Source organism: Crinia signifera, chromosome 1 (assembly GCF_055691185.1).
Source record: "Crinia signifera chromosome 1, ASM5569118v1, whole genome shotgun sequence".
In the NCBI taxonomy this organism is placed as follows: domain Eukaryota; kingdom Metazoa; phylum Chordata; class Amphibia; order Anura; family Myobatrachidae; genus Crinia; species Crinia signifera.
Genome location: NC_139217.1, coordinates 331,760,714 through 331,785,506, shown reverse-complemented (window position 1 = coordinate 331,785,506; position 24,793 = coordinate 331,760,714). Strand labels below are relative to the sequence as shown.

At 44.0% G+C, this 24,793-nt stretch overlaps 1 protein-coding gene across 1 annotated transcript; it reads right to left on the bottom strand.

Moving 5' to 3' along the window:
• Positions 1–1,232: 1,232 nt before the first annotated feature.
• Positions 1,233–2,186, bottom strand: LOC146079824 (olfactory receptor 6B1-like). Its single transcript, XM_083186465.1, has one exon. The coding sequence runs from the start codon at positions 2,184–2,186 to the stop codon at positions 1,233–1,235; it is 954 nt and encodes a 317-aa protein (XP_083042591.1).
• Between the last annotated feature and the right edge of the window lie 22,607 nt (positions 2,187–24,793).

Genomic DNA, 24,793 nt, shown 5'->3' with positions numbered 1-24,793 from the left:
CCCTCCCATTGCCACTGAAGGTACGGGGTACCGGCAACATATTTCTTAAAGGTACACCTTACTACCACACTAGCCCCCAACGGTAGTGCATCTTATGCACATGATGCCCCCAGTAGTAGTGGCACTTATACACATAATGCACACAGTAGCAGCATCACTCACTCATATAATCCTGCAGTAGCATAGCCACTGCACACATAACATCCATGGTAGCAACTCCCCTAATACATGATGCCCTTAGTACCAGCTCTGCTTACACACATACCCCACAAAAACTTTATCTCACTTACTCATTCACAGTCCCTCCACTCCACAAACAACAAAGACTGGCTGGAAAGATTTCCTTCTCTCCCTGACAAACTGAAGCCTTGGCCCCTGGTAGCCTGGACCCCTCATTGACAAGTAGCTCGGACCCCTCAGCCGCTGATAGCTCTGTCCCTTTTTAATGCTCTGCTCCATGCTGTAACAGTGTGACAGGCAGGGCCGGTGCTAGCCACCGGAGCGGCCCAGGTGGTGGGGTCGCCCCGGCGCCCACTGTCGCGCTGTTACCGGGGGAGGTAAGGGGGTGGATGATGCGGCCGCTGCGGGAGGTTGGTGGATGATGTGGCCACTGCGGGAGGGGGGGGGTGGAGGATGCGGTCGCTCCGGGGTGGGGGAGCGGGACCGTTGCGGCGGCAGCCTCCGAGTTTGCTGGGGGTGGGGGGAAGCAGCTCACCTGCTGGTTGCCGTGACTCTCCACAGCGGCGTTGGGCGGGTGGGTTGTCAGAAGTGACAGGAGGAGGGTGTGATGAGGCGAGGTTGCTGGGTTGCCGACGAGGTTGCTGGGAACCCCCCCATCCTGGGGGTTCCCAGCTCCGGACTACCGCCCTCCAGTGGCCGGCGCCCTAGGCAAATGCCTAAAGCTGCCTAGTGGTGGTGCCGGCCCTGGTGACAGGCACAGCAGCCACCACAGCGCACATGAGCAGCGATGCAGAGTGGGCATAGTTCCTCTCCTGCCCGGCACCTCCCTGCTTTGTACCCTCTGCTGAGCGGCTAGCGCCAACTCTGGTTGTAGTATTCAAATCTCATTGCTGATCCTTTTCAATGTCCTTCATTTTATGCCTCTGTGAAGGACTATTACATTGATTAAGCAGACATCATTGTTTAATACATAATATAATAAAGTTTTAATTAACAAAATGGAGACAATAAAAAACTGAATATACTGTATAGTAAAATAGAGAATGTAACATTTATTTTTTCCATTGACATACTCTCAGTGTCTTTCTCAGTGCTTGCTTTACCTCAGCATTCCTAAGGCAGTAGATGATTGGATTCAAGAGAGGAGTCAAAATTGAATAAAATATAGTTATATATTTGTTTCTATCGTATGGATTAATCTTTTTTGGTCTTGCGTAGATAAAGAGAGTTGTTGAAAAAAAAATAACTACTACTGCTAGGTGTGAGGCACACGTAGAGAAGCCTTTTTTCTGACCATCGAACTTAGAGATAACAATGACTGACCGAATTATAGACACATAAATGAAGCTAATAACAGCCAGTGGTACCAAACAGATGATGAGGCCCAGAATGAAATCCACCAACTCAGCAAATGAGATATCAGAACAAGCCAAGTTCAACACTGGGGAAACATCACAGAAAAAATGGTTGATAACATTGGGGCCACAATAGGTCAATCTGAATATGAAGGTGACTTTAACCAAAGCAATAGAGAACCCCAGCACCCAGGAACACACTGCCATTTTCAGACATCGAGTATTGTTGATGATGACTGCATACCGTAGAGGGATACATATTGCAACATACCTGTCAAAAGCCATTACTGCTAATAGAATACACTCAGTGCAGGCCAATGATATAAACATGTACAACTGTGCCATACAAGCCACAAAGGAAATCTTGTTGTTCTGAGTAAGAAAATTGTTCAGAAGTTTGGGTATAGTGACTGTGACATACCATATTTCCAAGAAGGACAGACTGCAAAGCAGATAGTACATTGGCTTGTGAAGCTTCACATTATGTGTAATTGTTACAATGATGACCACATTTTCTGCAACAGTTAGAATATATATAATAAGGAAGACAGTAAAAAGAACATGCTGCAACTCTGGTCCTGTTGGAAACCCCTTGAGGATGAATTCAGTGATATTGTTACCATTATAGGATTTCATTCTTGGCCTCTCCATCATGAACTGTGCCAAAAAAAAAATCACATATTTTTGATAGCACATTTCTGATTAGTATTGTGGTTTGTCAGGTACTGTACATACACTGTAACTGTAGTTTACTAATCCTCTGATCCCTGGCTGCTGTCTACTGTGGCAGAGACAGGAGAGGGATAATAAATCCATGTTATACACCTCTCCATTGTCAGTCACCATACTACTGTCAATGCAGAAAGGAGCAAATTTACAAGTGCATTAGGGAAGATGGGCTGAGGTAATTAAGGGAATGTATCAAAGCTTAGAGAAAGAGATAAAGTACTACTAACCAATCAGCTGTAAATGTTATTTTACAGGGTGTTTTTGAAAAATGACAGGAGCTGATTGGTCACTTCTTTATCTCTCTCCAAGCTTTCATACTTTTCTCCATTATATACCAATGGGTGAGAACATCTGGACTGCACATCATAGCTACTTATAATGGAATTTTCTACTTAGCTGAGACTTAAGGCCCCCATACACCTATGCGATTTGGGTCGATTTCACACGATTCCAGAAGATCGGGTCACAAAACCAGGTGAACTCGGACAAAATCACATGTGTTTGACATTCCATCCAATCCGTTGTGCAGCACCATGTGCATCGGATCGGATCTGGAGGTCAGACCTGCTTACAAGACCGACCTCTGACTAGGACCCCCTCCCAGCGGCAGGGAACAGGGATGCATGCAATACATCATATGCAAAAGGAGCGCATGCATATATCGCATGCGATCCCGCTGGCCGGGAAGGTCTTGAGCGGCTCAAGGGGGATAGAATGGCCATACGCTATAGCGGGAAGTCACAGTAGTGTATTGCCACCTTTAGTACTACATAAGCTTTTAACAATTAGAAAGGAATAATCTTTAAACTGCTAAATTTTGTTGAAAATCCATAAATTATTTTGCATACTAAAATTATCCATATGTTGTCTTGTTTTCTATGAGAATAGGCAAGTTGCTGAGTACATGAGATATTACATCATGTCAAATGTGAACATTTTCAAAATGTTATACAGTACAGTATATGCTGTAACATTGTACATACAGCTGTAAGAATTATCTTACATGTACTGTATATATATTCTGAGAGCAAAAGGTTCTGACTACTGTATCTATGGAAGAAGTAAATTATATACTTAAAGGCTCTGCTCTCTGTATGTAAGGAACAGGTCCATTATACATTATATATATTATACTGCATGAAAAAAAGTTATTAAAAAATATTGTTACTTGAATGATATATGATGTATTCATTTTAAATGACTTACCCAGCTGTAAACTGTATTATTCTATAGTATAAATGCATAGGCAAGTTGCTTCTGGGAGAATGAAGCAAATGAAAAGTAGCATAATAAAGTACCAAACACATGGTAGTGGATACAGTATGAGACTGGTATACTGTGCTCTTTTATATACACATTTATGTTCTATCTAAAGGGAATTCTCTAAGGCTGCGACTACACATCTGGGATACCACTCACTTTTAACATCAAAGTTGCCAAACAGAGGCAATACTTTGTTTCCATTATTTACTTCAGAAATAATATATCACATGGCATGGCTGATGTATGTAGGCATGCATGGCATAGCTCCAATTATCAACAAATCTGCCATCAAAAGTTTAAAGCATTTGTACTTTTAAGAGTGAGTCAGTGATGTGGCCATGACCCATTGTTCATGTTGGGCCATCATGGAGATGTTAGGCCATAACAAAGTTGAGGTCCAACCTTTTTCGAGCTATGCATGAAAAAGCTCACAGATTAACAGCTGGCAAGAACAATAATTGTGATGTTCTCCTCAATCACAGTAATACAGACAAGCTGCTAAACATGGCCTTCCATATTGACCATTAATACAAAATGGTGGTTATCTCAGCATGTCCTCACTTCTCCTGATGTCTAGCCAGACTGATGATCTAGCATATGTCTCCCCTTCCTTTGTCACACAGTGAATCAAATCTTTGTCATCTGCAGAAAAACGGCCGACTAGTGATCAATTGCGGCCGTGCCCCTTAAAGGTGCATACACACTGTACAATTTTTTTGACCAATTTGGTTGAAAGACATTTCCATTGAACCCAGTGTCCTGGACGAAAGATGTTGACAAAAGATATTGTCAACAAACAAACGATGAATGATGATGCGCATACCCGCCAGTTGTTCATGAAGATTGTTCGTCAACTGTGCATGCAGCTCAATTTGAATATCTTTCAAAAAGAGCCTATAAACTGTAGCTAGATCTTTCTTCTTTCGTCTGTCGTCAATATCTTTCGTCAACATCTTTAGTCCAGGACACTGGGTTCAATGGAAATGTCTTTCAACCAAATTGGTCAAAAAAAGTGTACAGTGTGTATGCACCCTTACTGTCATGCTGGTCTGCGTTGCGTCGCAGGCCCATTGCCTGTGTCATCTCTGGCTGTGGCTCGTGGCGCGGTGTCCCCTGTTTCCCCTGCATCCCCTTGGTCCTTGTGCAGTGTCCCTTGCCGGTTCCATGCTGGGCTCATGCTGCATGGGCACTGCCATAACACCTGGGGTCAGCTGACAGTATGGGCCAATCGTGCTGTCTGCTGGTCTGAACTCTGACCTGGATACCTGTGTCAGAACCAAGGAATTTCCAGATTCTTCCTGGTTCTGATTGATGCAGTGGCTTGCAGCCAATCAGAGACAGGCAAGGAGTTTATAAGTCAGGGTTCTGGCCCAGCCTCCTTGACCTGAACAATTGCTCAATCTGTTCCTTGAGTTCCTGCTCCTTAGTCAGAGAGTTCCAAGGCTTCTAGCTACCCAGTGCTTCCAGTGATACCATCTCCAGTCTCCTGCTGCTGCTGCTGCTGCTATCTGGCTATCCCTCAACCTGCCAGTCACTCCTGCATTTACCATCCCTGCGGTAGAGGGTGCCCAGACATTCCCATCAGTGGTCACCACTGGTTCTGGCTAGCTATCCCTGCTAGCTCCCAGTCTAGTCACCCACATTGGCTCCCAGGATAATCTCTTGTTATCTCTTGTGTCAATGTCCGGACTGTCAACATCCCGGGTCCATCACCAGCTGCTGTACTTCTCCAGAGACCATTGCTACCAGTGGGGCAGATGTATTAAGCCTTAACAAGAGATAAATGCAAGGGTGATAAGGAGAGATAAACGTCCAGCCAATCACCTGCTAACTGCCATGTTACAGGCTGTGTTTGAAAAAAGTCAGTAAGGAGCTGATTGGCTGGACGTTTATCTCTCCTTATCAGCCTTGTATTTATCTCTTGTTAAGGCTTAATACATCTGCCCCAGTGTGTCTTGACTGTCGACATTCCGAGTCGACCACCAGCTGCTGTGCTGTGCTAAAAATCCAACCGCCTCTTAGGCCGTCAACAGTTATCTCTGGCTCCCAGGCCGTCGACAATTCCTACCGGCTCCCAGGCCATCAACAGTTATCTCCAGCTCCCAGGCCGTCGACAACTCCTACTGGCTCCCAAGCTGTCAAAAGTTATATCTGCATGGGCCACTGTGCAAAACTGTTAGGGGTCAAGGGTGCAGGTGGAGGGGGGAGAGGAGGATAGGAGGAGGGCGAGGACTACTTTGTCCATTCTCTTTACCTGCTGCCTCATGTCCTGTCCATCCCTGCCATGCTCACTTCTTGCCTTCAGGTCTCCTTACCTGCACCTCATGTCACCTGTTTGTCTCCCCCTCCCTCTAGATTGTAAGCTCCTTAGGTCATCTTCCCTCCTGTTCTCACAACACCCTTCTTGCATTTCAACTACAGCTCTCTTACTCACCTACAATCTATACCTGCATCTATTCTCATTCACTTCCATATACAAGATGTGTCCACATACATCTTGGTTTTACTGCACCATGTATGGCACAATATGGCACACCTTGGACTCTGCAAAAGTCACACTTTGTGATTTTCAAAAAATTTGCTTCTCTAATCTATTACTTTATACAAGTTCTACTGCTTCAGAATTTTTTTAGACTCTATCTACTTGCTACATTTGGAAAAACAGCTAAGTCGTGTTTTACATGTTGTGACAAATTGAGAAAAAAAGCCAAGATGTATGTGGCCACATCTGATTTGTGCTGTTAATTGTGCTCTGTTTTTTTTTGTCACTATTATGTCTAGTTCTGTATACCCTGTACTGTTATAATGTGTTCTATATGTACGGTGCTGCATACCACTTGTGGCGCCTTATAAATAACAATATAATAATAATAATAATTATAATAATCTGACTCCCAGGCTGTCAACAACTCCTACTGGTCTCCGCCAACACTCAGAACAGAGAGGCTACTTGGCAGCATAGAGCACCAAACTCTAGCGGGCACTGCAGCTGCCTTTTCTATCTTCTATTTGCCAAGATGCGGCGCTTGCTAGAAGTTATCCCCACACGCACAGACCCAGCAGTCTCCTCTCCATGCTGGGTGCTGCAGAGCTGTGATGCTGCAGAGGTGAGGACCCGGGTGGAAGAAGAAGCCTGTGTTGCACTTTCAGCTTACTAAAAGAATTGCCTGTGATCAACTGCCCAAACAGATAAAAGTGGGAAGCGCAAGGTAGGACCGACATGGGACTCATAAGTATAGGCTCAGAGGGTCACCAGTATGATGGTAACCTGCTGCTGATGCAACACCTACACCCGCAGGTGACAGCCTGCCCCCCCCCCGGGGGGGCAAGTGGCATCCATTCCCATTGCCTTTTTCCTTCCTCTGTCTACCTAATGCTATCTCTTCCTCCCATCTCTCTTTATCTGTCTGACATGGTATCTCTCTTTCCAGCTCTCTCTCCAGCTCTCTTTCCCTGACTATCTCTCTCTCTCCCCTTGACACTCTCCCTCTCTCCACCCCCCCCCCCCCACCACCACCAACTATCTCTCCGAGAATGGGGGGGGGGTGGTTTCAAGATTTTGCTATGGGGGTTCAACTTACACCCTGCTTATATACATCAGTTTGTTGAGGCAGATAGAGAATATTAGTAAGGGGTTTGTTTATTTAGTTGAGAAAACTCTTCCCTTTGTTGTTATCACTGGAGAAAATACTTTTTTTTCCAAGGTTCCTCTATTTACCACAAAGTCTTACCACAATTTAGATTCACTTTATCTTTTGAATTTCTGTTACCTTTTACACATCTATGGCGTGTTGCAAATGTAAAACGCAGATGAGTATCATAGGATTCAACAATGTAAAGGTAAGTATACAGACAATTACAGTTTCACAATGATAAGGGTGACATAATATAACGGCATAATATTTATTCAACTGGAACTCAGCTTGACTTTAGCTGAAAGAAGTCTTGGTTAGGCAGCACAGCACCAAAATCTCTGGAAGCCCACTCAAAAGTTCTTCAATATGATACTGGTCTCATGTAAATGGGTCACTTGGTTCTGAAGGTATAGCCGGTTGGATAAGGGGGGGAGAGGGGGTGGTTTTCTCTCCCCCTCACACCAGAAAATGCAGGGACTAGGCTTGTGTAAAAGGGGCCAGCCCAGGAATGTCCCTGCATGATCCTGGGACCATATTTCCGGGTACGTCCTTGCATTTTCTGGTGTGAAAGGGGTACTATTTCAAATAGCCAGGACCTGCAGTGCTCTGAATAAAACTGGGCAGACCCCTGCTCTCTGCCCTGCTGTCAATGGCTGTCACTTCTGCTCGGCGGTGACTGTCCCCAGTTACCATGAGCATGTTTTTCCCCTTGGTAATGAGCATGTAATCCCACATGGCAACATGCATCGAACCCCTGGCAATGAGCATGGAACCCCTCGCAATGAGCATGTAGGTAAGCAGCACTTATGTAGCATAATTTTGAATAGGCATTATGGTGTTTGGCATAATACGTAATGGACATTATGGTGTATGGCTTAACATGTAATGGGCACAATGGTGTAAATTTTTAATGCGTGCCTGTGGCGCGCAATGCTCCAGTTTGTGAAGCATATTGTGAATTTTTGCTCCGTTTGGTATAGTGTGTATTTTGGTTCAATTCATGTGGCAAAATGTGAATTTTGCCTTAATCTGTGTGACTCAATCCAGTGGTCGAAGTGTTTCGGTATACAAAGGTATGGTATACCGCCACTTCTCCACTGTGAGTTTTTTTTTTTTTTTTAAGTAATAGGAGTGTGCAGACTAGCGTCTGCACGCTGCCTTTACTTTATGCAGCATCGTGGGACAAGGCCGTCTGGGGGAAGGCACAGAGACTCAGCGGTGGCTGACTTTCAGTCCCACTGGCCAGATGCTGCAGATAGATCATCGCCGGACTGCGGCTGGCGCCAGGCGGAAGTACTGTACAGCCGTCCATACAGTACTTCCACACGGCAGCGATCTATCTGCACCATCCATCTCTGGCCAGCGGGACTGAAAGACAGCCACCGCTGAGATTCTAAATATAATAAGAGGTGAGGTGAGGGACGGGAAGGGGAGTGGAGGGGAGGGGGAAGCTTCACTGGCACTGAGGGGCAATGTGTATTTGGCACTGGGGGGCAATGTGTATCTGGCACTGGGGGGCAATGTGTATCTGGCACTGGGGGGGCAATGTATATCTGGCACTGGGGGGAAATGTGTGTCTGGCACTGGGGGGCAATTTCTATCTGGCACTGGGGGGCAATGTGTATCTGGCACTGGGGGACAATTTGTATCTGACACTGGGGGGCAATGTGTATCTGGCACTGGGGGGCAATGTGTATCTGGCATTGGGGGCAATTTGTATCTGGCACTGAGGGGGCAATTTGTATCTGGCACTGAGGGGGCAATTTGTATCTGGCACTGGGGGGCAATGTGTATCTGGCGCTGGGGGGCAATTTGTATCTGGCACTGGGGGGCAATGTGCATCTGGAACTGGGGGGCAATGTGTATCTGGCACTGTGGGGGCAATGTGTATCTGGCAATGCTGAGGGCACATGTATCTCGCACTGTAGGGGCATGTGTATCTGACAATGTGACCATGCCCCCTAACAGATGACCACGGCCATTTTTACTGTGGCCATGACCCCTTTCATCGAGCGCACGCATAATTACATCCATAACTTTTGCATACCCCCACTTCTAAATTTCCACTTCGACCACTGACTCAATCCGTGTGCCGTAGTGTGAATTTTGGCTCAGTCGGTGTGAATTTTTTCTCATTCCATGTGGCATAATGTGTAAGAGGCAAGTACAGTATAAGGGGGTTACTATTGTGTTGAAAAAAGGTTTGGTGTGCTCCCTAAGGTGCACAGGCAGGCGCTACTCGGTGTGTTCCGCTAAGAGCTGCCACTTGACAATGGGTTGTCAATCCCAATGAACCAAGAGCAACAAGAAAAAGAAGTGGCGCTTGTTTGATGAATGAGTATACAATATATTTAATAACAATTAAAAAATCATAACATACAATCACATTGACAGTAGAATAAATGAAAATTAAAATAGTAAATGCACACTATGAGCATGGGGGAAAGGGTCTGGACCAGGGTAGATTGTGGAGTGAGGCTGGTCAAGGATGTAACTGATATTTACTATTGTGTTGCATGATTTGTATAAGGCATGGGTCCTCAAACTGCGGCCCTCCAGATGTTGTGAAACTACAAATCCCAGCATGCCTTGCCACAATTTTGCTATAAGGGAGTGTTAAATCTGTGGCAAGGCATGCTGGGATTTGGAGTTTCACAACATCTGGAAGGTTGCAGTTTGAGGACCCATGGTATAAGGGTATACAGTGTGGTAATCTTAAGGTGGGCATACATCAACCCGATTTGGTCCGATTTTGGACGATTGCGATCAGTCGGCCCGATAAATCGGACCAAATCGGTTCTTCATGACATGGGGTCGGGTCCGATGCGCGGTCCCGTGCCTATCGGACCCGGCCCCAGGGGTCAGACCTGCGGGACATACGATGTAGCTCAGTCGGGGCAGTGAGGAGCAGTGGGGGCGGGCGGCTGGGGAGCAAGCAGTGGGGCAGCAGCGCGTTACCAGATCAGTGCTGGGGCGGGCGGCGGTGACCATCAGTCTCACTCTCCACTGTCCGCGGCTATTACATCTTTAAAATAACATGTCAAATGACTGCCCGGCTAATGATTGGCTGAGATAGAGCACTGCTGAAATGTTATCTACCAAGTTTTGGCTTTCAGTATTTTTTTTCATGACATTGCAAGTATTTTAGGACATCGGCGTCCTGCAGGTGCACCTTTGGAGGGTCCCCGGCTATATATCTCCATGAGAGTCGGAATTTGTAATATATATAAGATATATATATAAGATTCTGCTAGCCTTCATTGGAGGAACTAGAAGCACTTTTGGAGACCCATTTGGGCACTTTTCATTGCTGGATGAATGTATATTTTCCCACAGCACTTGTGTTGATATTAAGCTGAATTAGGGGAGGCTAACAGAAGTATCCCTGTGCAAGTAACAACATAAGCAGCTTATTGTTTTTAATAATTATATACAATTGGAAACATTAAAATAAAACAGGAGCAAGGAATGCACTTTTTCACATAATTGAACCGATTGATGTTATCTTACCCTAATAGGGATCTATCATATACAAGCAGTAAAATCCGGTACTTATGTAATATCTGGGCTCCCGTTTTTCTTATGAGACCGCGTCCGCTCGCCACGCTTCGGGCACGGTGGCTCGCTGCGCTCGCCACACTATATAAAATCAACTCCATGCGTATTTGGATAGTAGGGGTATGAAAAAATGGGGTGCATTTAACATGGGAGCCCAGATAATACATAAGTACCTAAAATCCTATACTGAAAGATTGTTATAGTCTATTCCCCTAATGAAGTATCTGTGAGACACAACGCGTTGGGTATTTCTACTCGCTGTTTTATACTTTATAATCCGTTGAAGACAAATAAACAAGTGTTGGGAGAATTCTCCATTTTGCTTCACTGGATTTGGATTGTGTATATTACATTTGGACATTAACATTTGAAACACAGGCGCCATACCACTATTGTGTAATATATATATATATATATATATATATATATATATATATATATATATATGTGTGTGTAATGTTATTTATATAGCACTTTTCTCCTAATAGTACTCATAGTGCTTGCATTAGCCTTTTACAACACAAAATACAAAACAAACTTAACAATTTAACAAGGGACATTAGTGAAATGCTAGGGTGAACAGGAAAGTCTTGAGTTTATTTTTGGATGTTTCCAGAGTGGAAGCTTCTCGAACTGAGCGGGGCAGTGAATCCCATAGAGTTGGAGCCACAGCACTGAAAGCTCGACCCCCAGATGAATTTAGGGAAAATCTGAGTACTGTTATAAGTCCTCCATTAACCGATTGCTGTAATCGAGTGGGACAAAAAGGGATCAGAAGCTGCTGAGGGTACTTTGGGCCCTGGTCATGTAAAGCTTTAAAAGTCAGTAAGTCAATCTTGAAAATGAATCGCCATCTTATAGTGAAGTGAGTACAGAATGGGTGTTTTATGGCTGGAACGGGGTTGATTGGTTAATAGTCTGGCAGTGGTATTTTGTACCATCTGCAAGCGGTGCAATTCTTTTGCTGGGAGACCGAGGTAGAGGGCATTATATATATGCATTAAACTGCACCAGCACTTTTCTGAATAAGTTTGGAGCCTTTTGTGTGCCGCCTACTTTCCTGTGACCGCATAGAATGGACTCACCCCTAAAGAGGTAACCCAGATTTGGGACACCGGAGTGCCGGGGAAGATATTTGTGTGTGCATGTGTGTGTGTGTGTGTGTGTGTGTGTGTGTGTATGTATGTTTGTATAAATATGTGTATAAATATATAACCATCCAATGGAATAAGCACTCTGGAGACTTAGTAAATGCAAAAAAAGTCTGTATTAGGACACTTTGAACGTTTTCAGGACCTCAGTCCCGTCATCAGAAAAATCCTACAGCACAGATAAACACACACAACCCCCCCCCCCTACATATACCCCTGTACTCACCATACCGCGAAATCCCTGCACGCTGCCTCCCTGGCGCCGGAAACCTCCAGACGGCGCACTTCCGGTAATCGCAGCAGCGGTACCATGGTAACCGCAAAGCTTGCGTTCCACCAGGACCACGCAGCGTTCCAAGAGCTGCGCATGTCAACTAAGGTACCTGGCATACCTGGGATCAAACGTAGCGGGTCCATACGGCATGGTCATGTACACTAAAACACAAAAACACAAAAACATAATGTAAACAAAACAATACCGCTAACAATACATACATAAAGTTGTTATATCATGTGAGCGAGTTCCAGTTAATCTTATCGTTCAAGCCGCCAGGTCTGACGGTGCCTAAACGCAAGATCCACTGGGACTCTTTAATAATCAATTTTTTGACCCTATCCCCCCCACGCAAAGATGAGGGGACGTGGTCAATTATAAAGTACCTCAATTCATTCAAAGTATGACCAGCCGCCATAAAATGTCGGGGTACTGGCTGATCCACAGCCTTACCTCTAAGGGTGAGACTAATAGAGGAGCGGTGGGCAGCCATCCTCTCCTTGAATTTTCTAGAGGTTTGGCCCACATACCAGAGGCCGCACGGACAGGTCACGACATATATCACATATGAAGAATTGCATGACAAAACATGCCTAATGTCATATGTGCGATCACAATGCGGGTGGGAGAAGGATTTACATGCAGTCATGAAAGAGCAAGTAGTGCAATTACTACATTTATAACACCCTGCAGGTTTAACGTACACATTGGCCATAGGTCGGGGAACATCGGTCACATCAGCATGTACAAGACGGTCTCTTAAATTTCTACCCCGTCGATACGAAAGTAGAGGTTTAGACTGTGCTATAACAGACAGGTCCCTGTCGGTGCTAACAATAGGCCATAGGGCATTGACGGCCCGGCCCACAATAGGACTGGAAACAGAGAAGTCACTGACAAACGGTATTCTGTTAGCCATAGACTTAGGGGCAGAGGTCATAAGCTGTTGTCTCGACATACCAAGGACTTTATGTTTTTGCTGATCAAGCACCTCAGGGTCATACCCCCTAGTGCTGAACTTGGCCACCATTTTATCTAATTCCTCAGGCACTTGGTCAGGTATGCTGGTAATACGTGCTGCTCGCACCATCTGTGACAGTGGGAGCCCCTTCTTAAGGGCCGGGGGATGATGGCTAGTAGCCCGGAGCAACGTGTTACGGTCAGTACTCTTAGAGTAGACCCCAGTACTAAAACGACCTTCATTTAGATTCACTGCCACATATAGGAAATTGGCATGGGCCGGGTCACACGTATATGTGAATTTAATGGGTGACTCCATGGCATTGACCCTGTCCATCAAGGCTACAAAGGTGTCCCTCCCCCCAGTCCACAAAAGAAAAATGTCATCTATGTATCTCGTATATAACGAGATACATTGAGCCACCTCTGGGTCAGAAAAAAACATTTCCTGCTCTGTCTGAAACATGTATACATTAGCATACGTGGGTGCTACCGATGATCCCATGGCGCACCCACGTAGCTGCAAATAAAAAAGACCGTCAAACAAAAAATAATTCCTGCAGAGTGTAAGTTCCAGTAATTTAAGGAACAGTTGGTGATCACAGATCAACGGATCTATATGCTCCTCCAGGAACCCCTGCATTGCCCTAAGCCCACCCTTATGTGGAATTGAGGTATACAAGCTTTTAATGTCAAGGCAGCACATCAAAGTGCCCTCCTGGACATTGTCACATTGATCAAGTAACTGTAAAAACGATGTTGTGTCCTTCAAGAACAACTTATGAAAAGACAGGAATGGTTGGGCAAGACTGTCCAGCAAACGGGATACGGGCTGTAGAAGAGAGCCCCGGGCAGAGATGATAGGTCTACCCGGGGGTCTTGTAGCATTTTTATGGAGTTTAGGAAGTGTATAAATCAATGGCACTACTGGGTGCCGCACATGTAAAGCCTCAACGACCTTGGCAGGTAGTAGATGATCATCACCAGCCTTCTTGAGAATGGTAAAAAGCTCTTTCTGATATTTGGTGGTAGGGTCGTCATTAAGTTTACAATAAACCTCACTGTCACTCAGCTGGGAATAGATTTCCTCTTTATAGTCATTAATGTTTTGTATGACTATAGCGCCACCCTTGTCAGCCGGTCTGATAGAAATGCTGCGATCCGTTTCCAACACCTTCAGGACTTGTACCTCTGCTTTATTAAGATTTGGATGTATCTTACGCGGAGTGGCCAGATATCTCTGTGCCGAATCATCTAACAAGCGACTGAAGGTTTTAATGGAGCTATTCGCCGACACAGGATCGAATGAAGACCGGTGGTTCTGCGCAAGAAATGGATCAAAGACCGTGGAGTATTGTACAGAGGTAGAATCTTTAAAATGTTCCTTAAGGCGTAACCGCCGTGAGAATTGATGGACACTCAGTTTCCATTTAAAGTCATCATGACCATTCGTGGGAACGAAACTGAGGCCTTTATTAAGGACATTTACCTCTGTAGGTGTGAGGACTCTATCCAAGAGGTTGAAGATCAAGTTTTCAGTTCGTCCCCCTGGATCTTTCGGGCCCCTCTTGTTCTGACCCCCTCTCCTGGTGGCACAACATTTCTGCGCGCATTTCTGCGCTGCTTTCCACCTAAAGGGCCGCTTGGTGGGCGGCTGCCATCATCATTCTCCGAAAACTGGAAGTCGCTATCACTGCTTCTTAGGTGATCATCTTCGCCTCCCTGGCCTCTCCTTTGATGCCAGGGTCTACGGCGCCTGCCTTGCGGTCTGTTGGACATAGCTCCCTCTGAACCACCATACAGCCAATTGTAAACTTTATTCTCTTCATAGTCATTATCGACCGTGATCTTTTTATTTCGTTTGAACCGCATAAGTTCATTGCGGTACTGGTCACATTGGGTCTCCAATTTGTTTAACCACTCTTTGCTAGTATCTTCCTCCAAAGTTTGGGAGTACTCTTGTTGTAAGTTAGAGATTTTGGTACGAGTGGCAGCCAGCTCCCGATTAGCCTTAAGAAGGGGCTCCCACTGTCACAGATGGTGCGAGCAGCACGTATTACCAGCATACCTGACCAAGTGCCTGAGGAATTAGATAAAATGGTGGCCAAGTTCAGCACTAGGGGGTATGACCCTGAGGTGCTTGATCAGCAAAAACATAAAGTCCTTGGTATGTCGAGACAACAGCTTATGACCTCTGCCCCTAAGTCTATGGCTAACAGAATACCGTTTGTCAGTGACTTCTCTGTTTCCAGTCCTATTGTGGGCCGGGCCGTCAATGCCCTATGGCCTATTGTTAGCACCGACAGGGACCTGTCTGTTATAGCACAGTCTAAACCTCTACTTTCGTATCGACGGGGTAGAAAATTAAGAGACCGTCTTGTACATGCTGATGTGACCGAGGTTCCCCGACCTATGGCCAATGTGTACGTTAAACCTGCAGGGTGTTATAAATGTAGTAATTGCACTACTTGCTCTTTCATGACTGCATGTAAATCCTTCTCCCACCCGCATTGTGATCGCACATATGACATTAGGCATGTTTTGTCATGCAATTCTTCATATGTGATATATGTCGTGACCTGTCCGTGCGGCCTCTGGTATGTGGGCCAAACCTCCAGAAAATTCAAGGAGAGGATGGCTGCCCACCGCTCCTCTATTAGTCTCACCCTTAGAGGTAAGGCTGTGGATCAGCCAGGACCCCGACATTTTATGGCGGCTGGTCATACTTTGAATGAATTGAGGTACTTTATAATTGACCACGTCCCCCCATCTTTGCGTGGGGGGGATAGGGTCAAAAAATTGATTATTAAAGAGTCCCAGTGGATCTTGCGTTTAGGCACCGTCAGACCTGGCGGCTTGAACGATAAGATTAACTGGAACTCGCTCACATGATATAACAACTTTATGTATGTATTGTTAGCGGTATTGTTTTGTTTACATTATGTTTTTGTGTTTTTGTGTTTTAGTGTACATGACCATGCCGTATGGACCCGCTACGTTTGATCCCAGGTATGCCAGGTACCTTAGTTGACATGCGCAGCTCTTGGAACGCTGCGTGGTCCTGGTGGAACGCAAGCTTTGCGGTTACCATGGTACCGCTGCTGCGATTACCGGAAGTGCGCCGTCTGGAGGTTTCCGGCGCCAGGGAGGCAGCGTGCAGGGATTTCGCGGTATGGTGAGTACAGGGGTATATGTAGGGGGGTTGTGTGTGTTTATCTGTGCTGTAGGATTTTTCTGATGACGGGACTGAGGTCCTGAAAACGTTCAAAGTGTCCTAATACAGACTTTTTTTGCATTTACTAAGTCTCCAGAGTGCTTATTCCATTGGATGGTTGTTTTGATTCTGAAAGTGGCACCGGAGCAGCTGTACCATCAGAGTGCCGACATGGGTGGACATCTGTATAAATATATATATATATATATATATATATATGTGTGACTTGAAAACAGTTAATAAACTAAAACATAATCAAATGGAGTAGTCTAGTCATCTCCTTTATTCGACCTTTAGTATGAGTGCCGCACCTCTACCTTGGCTAAATACTGTATATATATGCATTACCATGTTGGCTGGTTGGGCACCGGTGCTGGTTCTTGAAATACGGGGCACCCCTACTCATTTTGTCCCCTGTATTTTGGGAACCAGGACCGGCCTTTGAGCCTGGTGCTGGTTTTATAAAATCCTGGGGACCCCTATTTTTTTTGCCCTGTGATTTTATGAAACCAGGACCGGCTCTTTGAGCCCGGGGCTGGTTATGCTCAGGAGGGGGGATCCCATGCCATTTTTTTTTTCACTTTTTTTTAACTAAAACTGCACATGTCTAAAAATGGGCAGATTTTCGTGACTGAAAATTACACATTTTCATGACTAAAAATCGCACTATATCGCACTTTATCGCGCTTTTTTGCCGCAAATTCGCATCTCATTAAATATGCAAACATCGGGCCTATAATGCAATTTTAAAAAGTGCGATTTGGTCCGATTTCTGAAAGTGCGATAAAATCGCACTTCACTAAATCTCGCCCATAGTATCATGTTGAATCCTCTACCTTGACCAGTTATGTTTCTTTCATTAAGATTATTTGGGATAAAGTACAAAGCAGAGAATTATCAAGAATTGGTTGAAAAAATTCAAAACATTTGCAGATGATAGGGGCAAATATAAGCAAAGAGGTGCACTTTTTTCACAGTCACTTGGACAGATTCCCGGTTAATTTAGGAGACTACAGCGAGGAACAAGGTGAAAGATTTCACCAGGACATAAATGTGATGAAGGAGAGGTATCATGGCAGATGGGATAGGAATATAATGGCTGACTACTGTTCGGGTCTTATACGTGACTGAGACAATCACTCCTATAAAATAAAATCATACAAGCAGCATTTTTTTAAGCAATAAATGTCAAAAGGTTGCCATGTTTATAAGTCATTTCATCAAATAATTATTAATTTGAAGTGTCTTGAGTATTTTAAAAGTGATTTGTAGTAAATCTAAGCTACATAGTTCTGCATATCCTAAACTTAATATACGTTTTACTGATTTTCATGGGGTACCCAATTATCTCATAAACTAGAGCTAATCTGGGAAAACCAATGTTATATTCAGAATCAGCACCCTCAAATGACCCTAAGAAGACTGAAAAATTCTTGACTGTAGGCATAGTATTGACTAGTGTAATTAATGTATGGGGTGGGGGACAGAAACAGCCAGCTTTCCTGCACTGCCGACGCCACCCTTGGAGGACACAGACAGCAACCCTACTCTACAAGTCCCATGTCACAGTAAGTGTACTATGGTTGTATGCGACCCATACTGTATCCAACTTGCACTGTATCCAACACACACACTACATCCTGCACTGTATCAAACCTGCTCTATATCCCACACTGAATCAGGCCCACACAATATATACACCCTGTGTGCAGCTACAAGTGGCACTATGTGGAGTAATGTGAATAACGGATACTAATGTGTGGTGTAATGTGAATTGGTACTACTATGTGGCCATGCCCCTTCACTGTGAAGTGTTTCCAGTATGGGAAAGGGCACCAATTCCATTTCTGCCACACAGCACCAAAATGTCTAGTTACGGCAGTGGTTAAATGTTAGGGAAATATGCTTGGTGCTTCCCTCTACCCTCCAATCCATAAGCAGCCCTTGGCCTCTCAGCCTAGGCTGGCATAAGAAAGGAGGGGTGGCAATACGATGTGCATATGTGTATGTTTGTATGTGTCTAGGATAAGGATTAGAGAGTCCCAAAGGATTAGGCAGTTGTACATAGGACAATAGCCAGAAAACTGAGATTGCATGTCAAAGAAACATATCTCCCAGCAGCTCTAAAATCAGCAGATGTCAAGATATTGGATATGGTAAAATTTAAACTGAATAGTGAGGATTATGGAGGGCAAACAATAGAGAACATTAAGAAATATTATCCAGATGTTTTAAAAAGTTTCGGCATTACTAGTTATGCACCAACTAAAAAATATCCCTAGAGAATGTCAAAGAAATTAGCAATTCTAGAACACTGGAAGAAAAATTATTTGAGCACACCTTTAGCTATACTAGACCAATGATTGTATATCAGTGGTATACAAACTGTGCAATATAGACACAGGAATACACATATTTCGTACACATGAATACAAAGAAAGAACATTTTATGGTTTTAAAATGGGCGTTAATGTATCTTCATCCCTAAATGATTGCAAGAAAATGTATACATCATCTACTGTAAAACATATTCAAGGACTGGAATCCTCTGGAGTTGGTTAGCCTAGAAGCTGGAAATAAACCACGGCAACAGAAGAGAGGCACTACCATAGGATAGACCACCAAAGCACTGACAATCAGGAAGCATTAGATCAGGGAACTTATAACTGCTGGAATGCAGGGATTGGCTGACCAATTATCCTAGAAGCAAGCTGCAGCAGATTGGCTGGGAAACCATGTGATACTGGCAGAGCCAGCCTTAGGCATAGGCATTCTAGCAATTGCCTAGGGCATTTGGAATACATAGGGGCATTCCAAGCCTAGGGCTGGCAGAGGTTTACTTTGGGGCATCTGCATAGTGGCTCTGACTACCACATTTGGGGATCAGCTCTGATCGGCAGCTCTATATGCAGCCTGACCAGGGGCGGATTGGGATCGTAATTCGGCCGGGGAGGAGGGGGGGGTGTGGGTGCTACAGCCTGGGGGGGCTTCCCTCTGGGCTGCGGCCGCTTGGAACCAAGGTAGGCGGCCCTGCCAGAGGGAAATCTGGTCCAGCCCACCGGGAAATGGCTCGGTTTCCCGGTGGCCCAATCCGCCTCCGTGCCTGACTACCTGAGCTGGGTTGGAAGGGGGGTCAGGGAACTACAATGCATTGTTACTGCCCTGTGAACTTTCATTACATTGTCTTGCTGACAACACAGTTTTCATGGCTTGTAAACTATAGATTGATGATTGAGTCTCCAGCAATCCCATTATTTAATGTAGTACATTTATAATGTTATTTTGTTTCCCAGTAAATACGTTTCTATAATAGGTGCAATGTGTGCTGCATTCACGGCTAAAAGCACCGCCAAAATGGATGCCATGCATGCATAGTGCCATGCGCACAGCGTCTATTCCTGCTGCCGAGGGGGCTGGGGGCATGTCCAGAAGCTCACGGAGCCAGCTTGGATGTAGTGGATACCCAAACGCGCCACTCGCAGTGGTTCAAATCTATCGCCATTCGGGAACCGATCAGGGCTCCCGAATCAGAAGCCAATGGGACACGGCTGTGGCTAGCCAATCAGCACTCGCTGCGCCATCCTCAACCCCGCCCTCGGCACCTGACATCAGGCGCCACCGGGAGTTGCACAGGAGCGCTCCGGAAGAAGACAGAAGACGCAGCAGGAAAAAGAAGGCGGCGGCAGAGAGAAGAACAGCTTCGGCGGCTGCTGAAGAGGCCAGAAGAGGCCGGGATCAAGCCAGAAGATCTCCGGCACCTACTGCAAGAAGAAAAGGACAGGCCAGTGCCCTCAGGGCCACCTACCCCACACCTCCCTAAGTGATCGGGCACTACCCTCAGGTAATGTAGGTGGGGCATCCTGCCCCAAGGCCCTGCATTCAGGCGCTAGGCCTGTAGCCCAATAGCTGGGCACAAGGCCCGAGGCCCCATTAGGTGGGTGTGTTGCCTGAGGTCTCATAGTCAGGCTCTTGCAGGATGGGCTCTAGGCCCGGGGTTATATTTTCAGGCACTAGGCCTGCATCTACTGAAAGGTAAGGGGTGATTTTCTCTCCCTCCTGAAGGTCCTGCTGCCGGAAACAGTGGGCTTTGCGGCAGCTTTTTCCAGGACCAGATTTCTGTAGGAAAAAGGGAACGGCTGTTCGCTCTCATCATCGCGAATGGCTGTTCGTGGGCAGGGCCGATGTTAGGTGGGGAAGGTTGGTAAGAAAACTTCTATTGAATGTATTCTCTTTCCCTATTGTTATTGTTTGTGTGTGTTTGACATGTTACTGTAGTTTTGCATATTAGACAATTGTTTGTGGGATTAGATACCTGAAGCTTAATGTAACATTGTTAAGAGAGCGTAGGTCTCGTGTTAGGAAAGTTATAGGATAGGGAGGTTGTGTTTCCCCTTCAGGTGCGGGAGAGCTTGGGAGTGTGTAGTCTTTACGTTTGTCTGTTTCCCCTTACCTTGAGCGCCGGCTTGAGGACTGCACACAGATGTGTGAGTCCCTTAACTAAACACCTAGGCACGTGAGTGCCAATAGGTGAAGCTGGGTGGCTGAGGCTCCGGCCGATGATGACCATTCACCCAGCCGGTGAAGATCACAGCCACCCATAATCCCCCACACTCAACCCTCTGTGCATTGAACTGTGGAGCTCTCTTAACCACCCTTTTGTTCCTGACATTACAGCGAAGAATACCTGGAGGGAAGTCCATCGTGTACAGGTGCCGGAGTTTCCAGGATCGTGGTTTGGCACGGCCTGAAGGTGAGAGGGTGCGGCGCCAGGTAAGTGGTCTGGAGACAACTGCACAGCAGCAGGCACCACACTGCACCATCCCTACACCCCTCTCACAACTTTAGATACTTATACTTGAACCCACTACTACTCTAACTTGAAGGGAAAAAAACTGTTTTTTGCACAGGGTCACGCATTTACTTAGGTTTTTTAGTAGTGGATACGGCTACTTAAAAAAAACATGGGTCAAGTGACCAGATTATCCTACCAAGGTATCTACCAGGTTTGAACCCGGTAATGACCCATGTAAGGGTGCAGTGGAAACAGATGTTACCAAGATGTGACCTGGGTAGTGCTGAGAGACTGACTGGAGCTTCTGGGACACTTTTGTGACCTCATGTTTGTGAACTGGAAAAAGTCAATTTTTTTATGACATCGTAAGCTTTTTTTTAGCACTTACCCAGGTTCAGTGGAAAATAGGCCCACATATGAATAGCAAGGGTCGAAGTAATGTGGAAATGGCGTCTAAAGCCATGTCCAATCTGGGGTTAAAATATGCTCAAAATCCAGGGTCAGGATGGGGTTTAATTAAAAAGGAGGTATAAGGAGTCCACGCAGCAATATAATCTGTTATCTTATGTCAAGAGCTGCACTTGTCAGAAGATTTATAACTCGAAATAGAGTTATATGAAATAATATGTTAAGAAAATGATGACCAAAAATGTAAAAAATCGAGTAATATCTGTATTACATTGGGAGATGTTATTTCTCATTTCTGTATGTGGGTTCATCACAAAATAAAAAAATGCATTCACTTTGCTGTCCTACATGATAAAACCATATTTCATAAATTATTATTTTTTTAAATAAATTATTAAATCAATTATACATTTCCAATTGAATACATTTTGGATGACTGTATAATATGTTCTTTTTAAAAGCTTTACAAACATAGATGCTGGTAAATATTTCCCACAATCCCTCAGTCTGAAAATAACAAAATACATTTATAATTTTCAAAGTTTATAGCTTAACAGTGCATCCAGCTGTATATATGTGTAGATTTACCACAGTTTGTGTATTATTGGAATATACTGTAGGCTACAACATTTTGTTTTTATATATTCAAACTATCCCTCAAGATATAAACTGTACCAATTTGAATATAAACAAAATTGTCAATTTTTTATATAATTATACAGAACATTAAAATTGTTTTTGCAGGCACGGAGGGCTAATAAAGTACATTAACGAGGGCATTGGGCTAGGGATTAATTTATTTATATATTTAATAATAAAAAAGTAATTATAAAAAAAAGTTAGAGGAAGTAAACTATTGGCTTATTGGAAAGCCTATCTTAACATCAATAAATATCTTTTTATTGTTTTCCTGGGTAAATACACCTCTTAATCCAACAAATCCTAATGTTACAAATCAGAAACGTCTTTTAATCTTGTTGATTTTTATTTGACATGCTTTGTGAATGTCCTTATTTTTCAAGGTGTATATTATGGGATTAATCAAAGGAATAATGAAAAAATACATAAATGAAAAACCTTTGCTAACTTCAGGTGTAGTTACTCTGCTAGGTAGCATGTACATACTAAGAGTTAGTCCATAACTAATTGTTACCACCAAGAGATGAGAGCTGCAAGTGGAGAATGCCTTCCTGCGGCCTGAAACTGTTGGTATTTTAAGAATTGTGTGTATAATGAAAATATAGCTGTGCAAGACAAGCAGGAGGGGTAATAACAGTATTAGACTGCTGAGCAATGCTGTGACCAGGAGAAGAAGTCTTGTGTCTGAAGAAGCAAGTTCGACCATGGGATTTAGGTCACAATGAAAATGATCAATTGAATTCGCACCACAAAATACCAACTGATTAAGAAAGAAAGAGATTATGATTGAAAATGAAAAGGATGTCACCCAAAATACAATAATCCAGCGAAGACAAAGTCTGATGTCAATGATTGAAGAATAACGCAGTGGGTTAGAGATTGCTGCATACCTGTCATAAGACATTAGAGCATAGTGTAAAGACAGTGTGTTTCCTGTGGTGGCATATATTTGTAGCTGGATAATGCAGCCAATAATAGAGATGGTGGCCTGTTTTGATGTAAGGTCATGCAGCATTTTTGGTACCAAATTGGTGACATAGATGAGGTCACATGCTGACAGACTCCTCAGTATAAAGTACATGGGTGTTTGTAGGCAAGAGCTGGTAGACACCAATGAAATAATCAGTATGTTCTCTAAGCAAATTATAATATAGATAATCAAAAAAAATATAAATAATATCACTTTAAAGTCTTGAAGATTGTTAAATCCAAGAATAAGGAAATTGGAGGAAACTGTGCAATTCATCTAGAGATTAAGGGTTAATATTATTTCCCCTGGATACTACAATCTTTGAAAGCTGCAAAGATGGAGAAAGGTATACAGGAAATAACAATTTAAGTTATATACAGTATTTTGTTAAAACACACTGAGCGAGATGCAGCAAGCATCATATTTTTGCATGTGATACACCCCGCCATTGATCACAAGTGTAGCGGCGTCTAGTAATATGGCAGGCTTATATAATTGAGAGTAAAATCACAAAGGACAGCTCTCTGTATATGATGTGTCCATTGTGATGTAACGCTGTCTTCTGCACTGAGTATGTGCAGGTGCTATCAAGTGCCTCCACCCCAAGATTTGGTGTTATAGGGTACAACTATCTGAATATTTAGATGATGATATTAGGGCGAACTTGGGGAATCACCCTCAGACAGATTAAGTAACCCTTAAAGTTACAACTCATTTACATAACCATAATATCATTGACATAAATAATACACACATCAGACATAGCTGAGACAAGGGCATCAACCTCCACCGTTTTATTTGACTGGAACGTTTGCAGAGTATTCCGGCTTAGTATACTTCAGAGATGCCTCCTTGTAATAAAAATATTATACATTCCTAAGGTAGTATGCTAAAACATATAACACATTTTACTTCAGACACAATGGAAATAGAACAGTTTCCAACTCCAATAAATAAATAGATATTAATTAACCTAGAATTATTATTGCGCAATAATATTAGTATGTAAGTGTACACTAGTACTAAAAAATATAAGCGCTTGGATTATTTTGTAGTGTTCCACATATTTGTTGCTAGATTTCCTAAGTCACTATTTTGCCCACCTGAGTCCTGTAAGGTGAGTACGGGAATAATAGGAGTATAACTTCTATGAAGTTTTTGTAATCCACCACAGGGTCTCTAATACCAAAGGAAATATACTCCTCTTAGCAATATTGTATCCTACATGTAGGCTTGTACTGTCATTGACGCTGTCACTCTCTCTTGGAATCAGAATAGTAGCTAGAAAGAACTACTTAGTGCTTTCCCTCAGTACTGTTATAGTTGTGAATAAATAATGTCACTATCTCAGTGCAATAAGCAGACTTTTCTGAGGTAACTTGTGTTCGAAATTGAGCCAAATCCACTTTCTTCCTTGCGTACAATCAGTACAATATAATACTTTACTGCTCAAATCTGTCTCTCTCCCTGTGACTGTAATTATTCTCCCTTAGTTACGTGTCCCATGCAGATAGCTGGTAACAAATGTATTCTCCCAAATGCGCTGTAGACAGATTAGCCCTGAGGTCTGTCAACCAAGAGTCTCTACTGCTGCAGTGTAACTTACTTCTCTCTCTGTGCGCAGCTACAACGCTCTGTCACTGTACATTACCTCTCTCTGTGCGC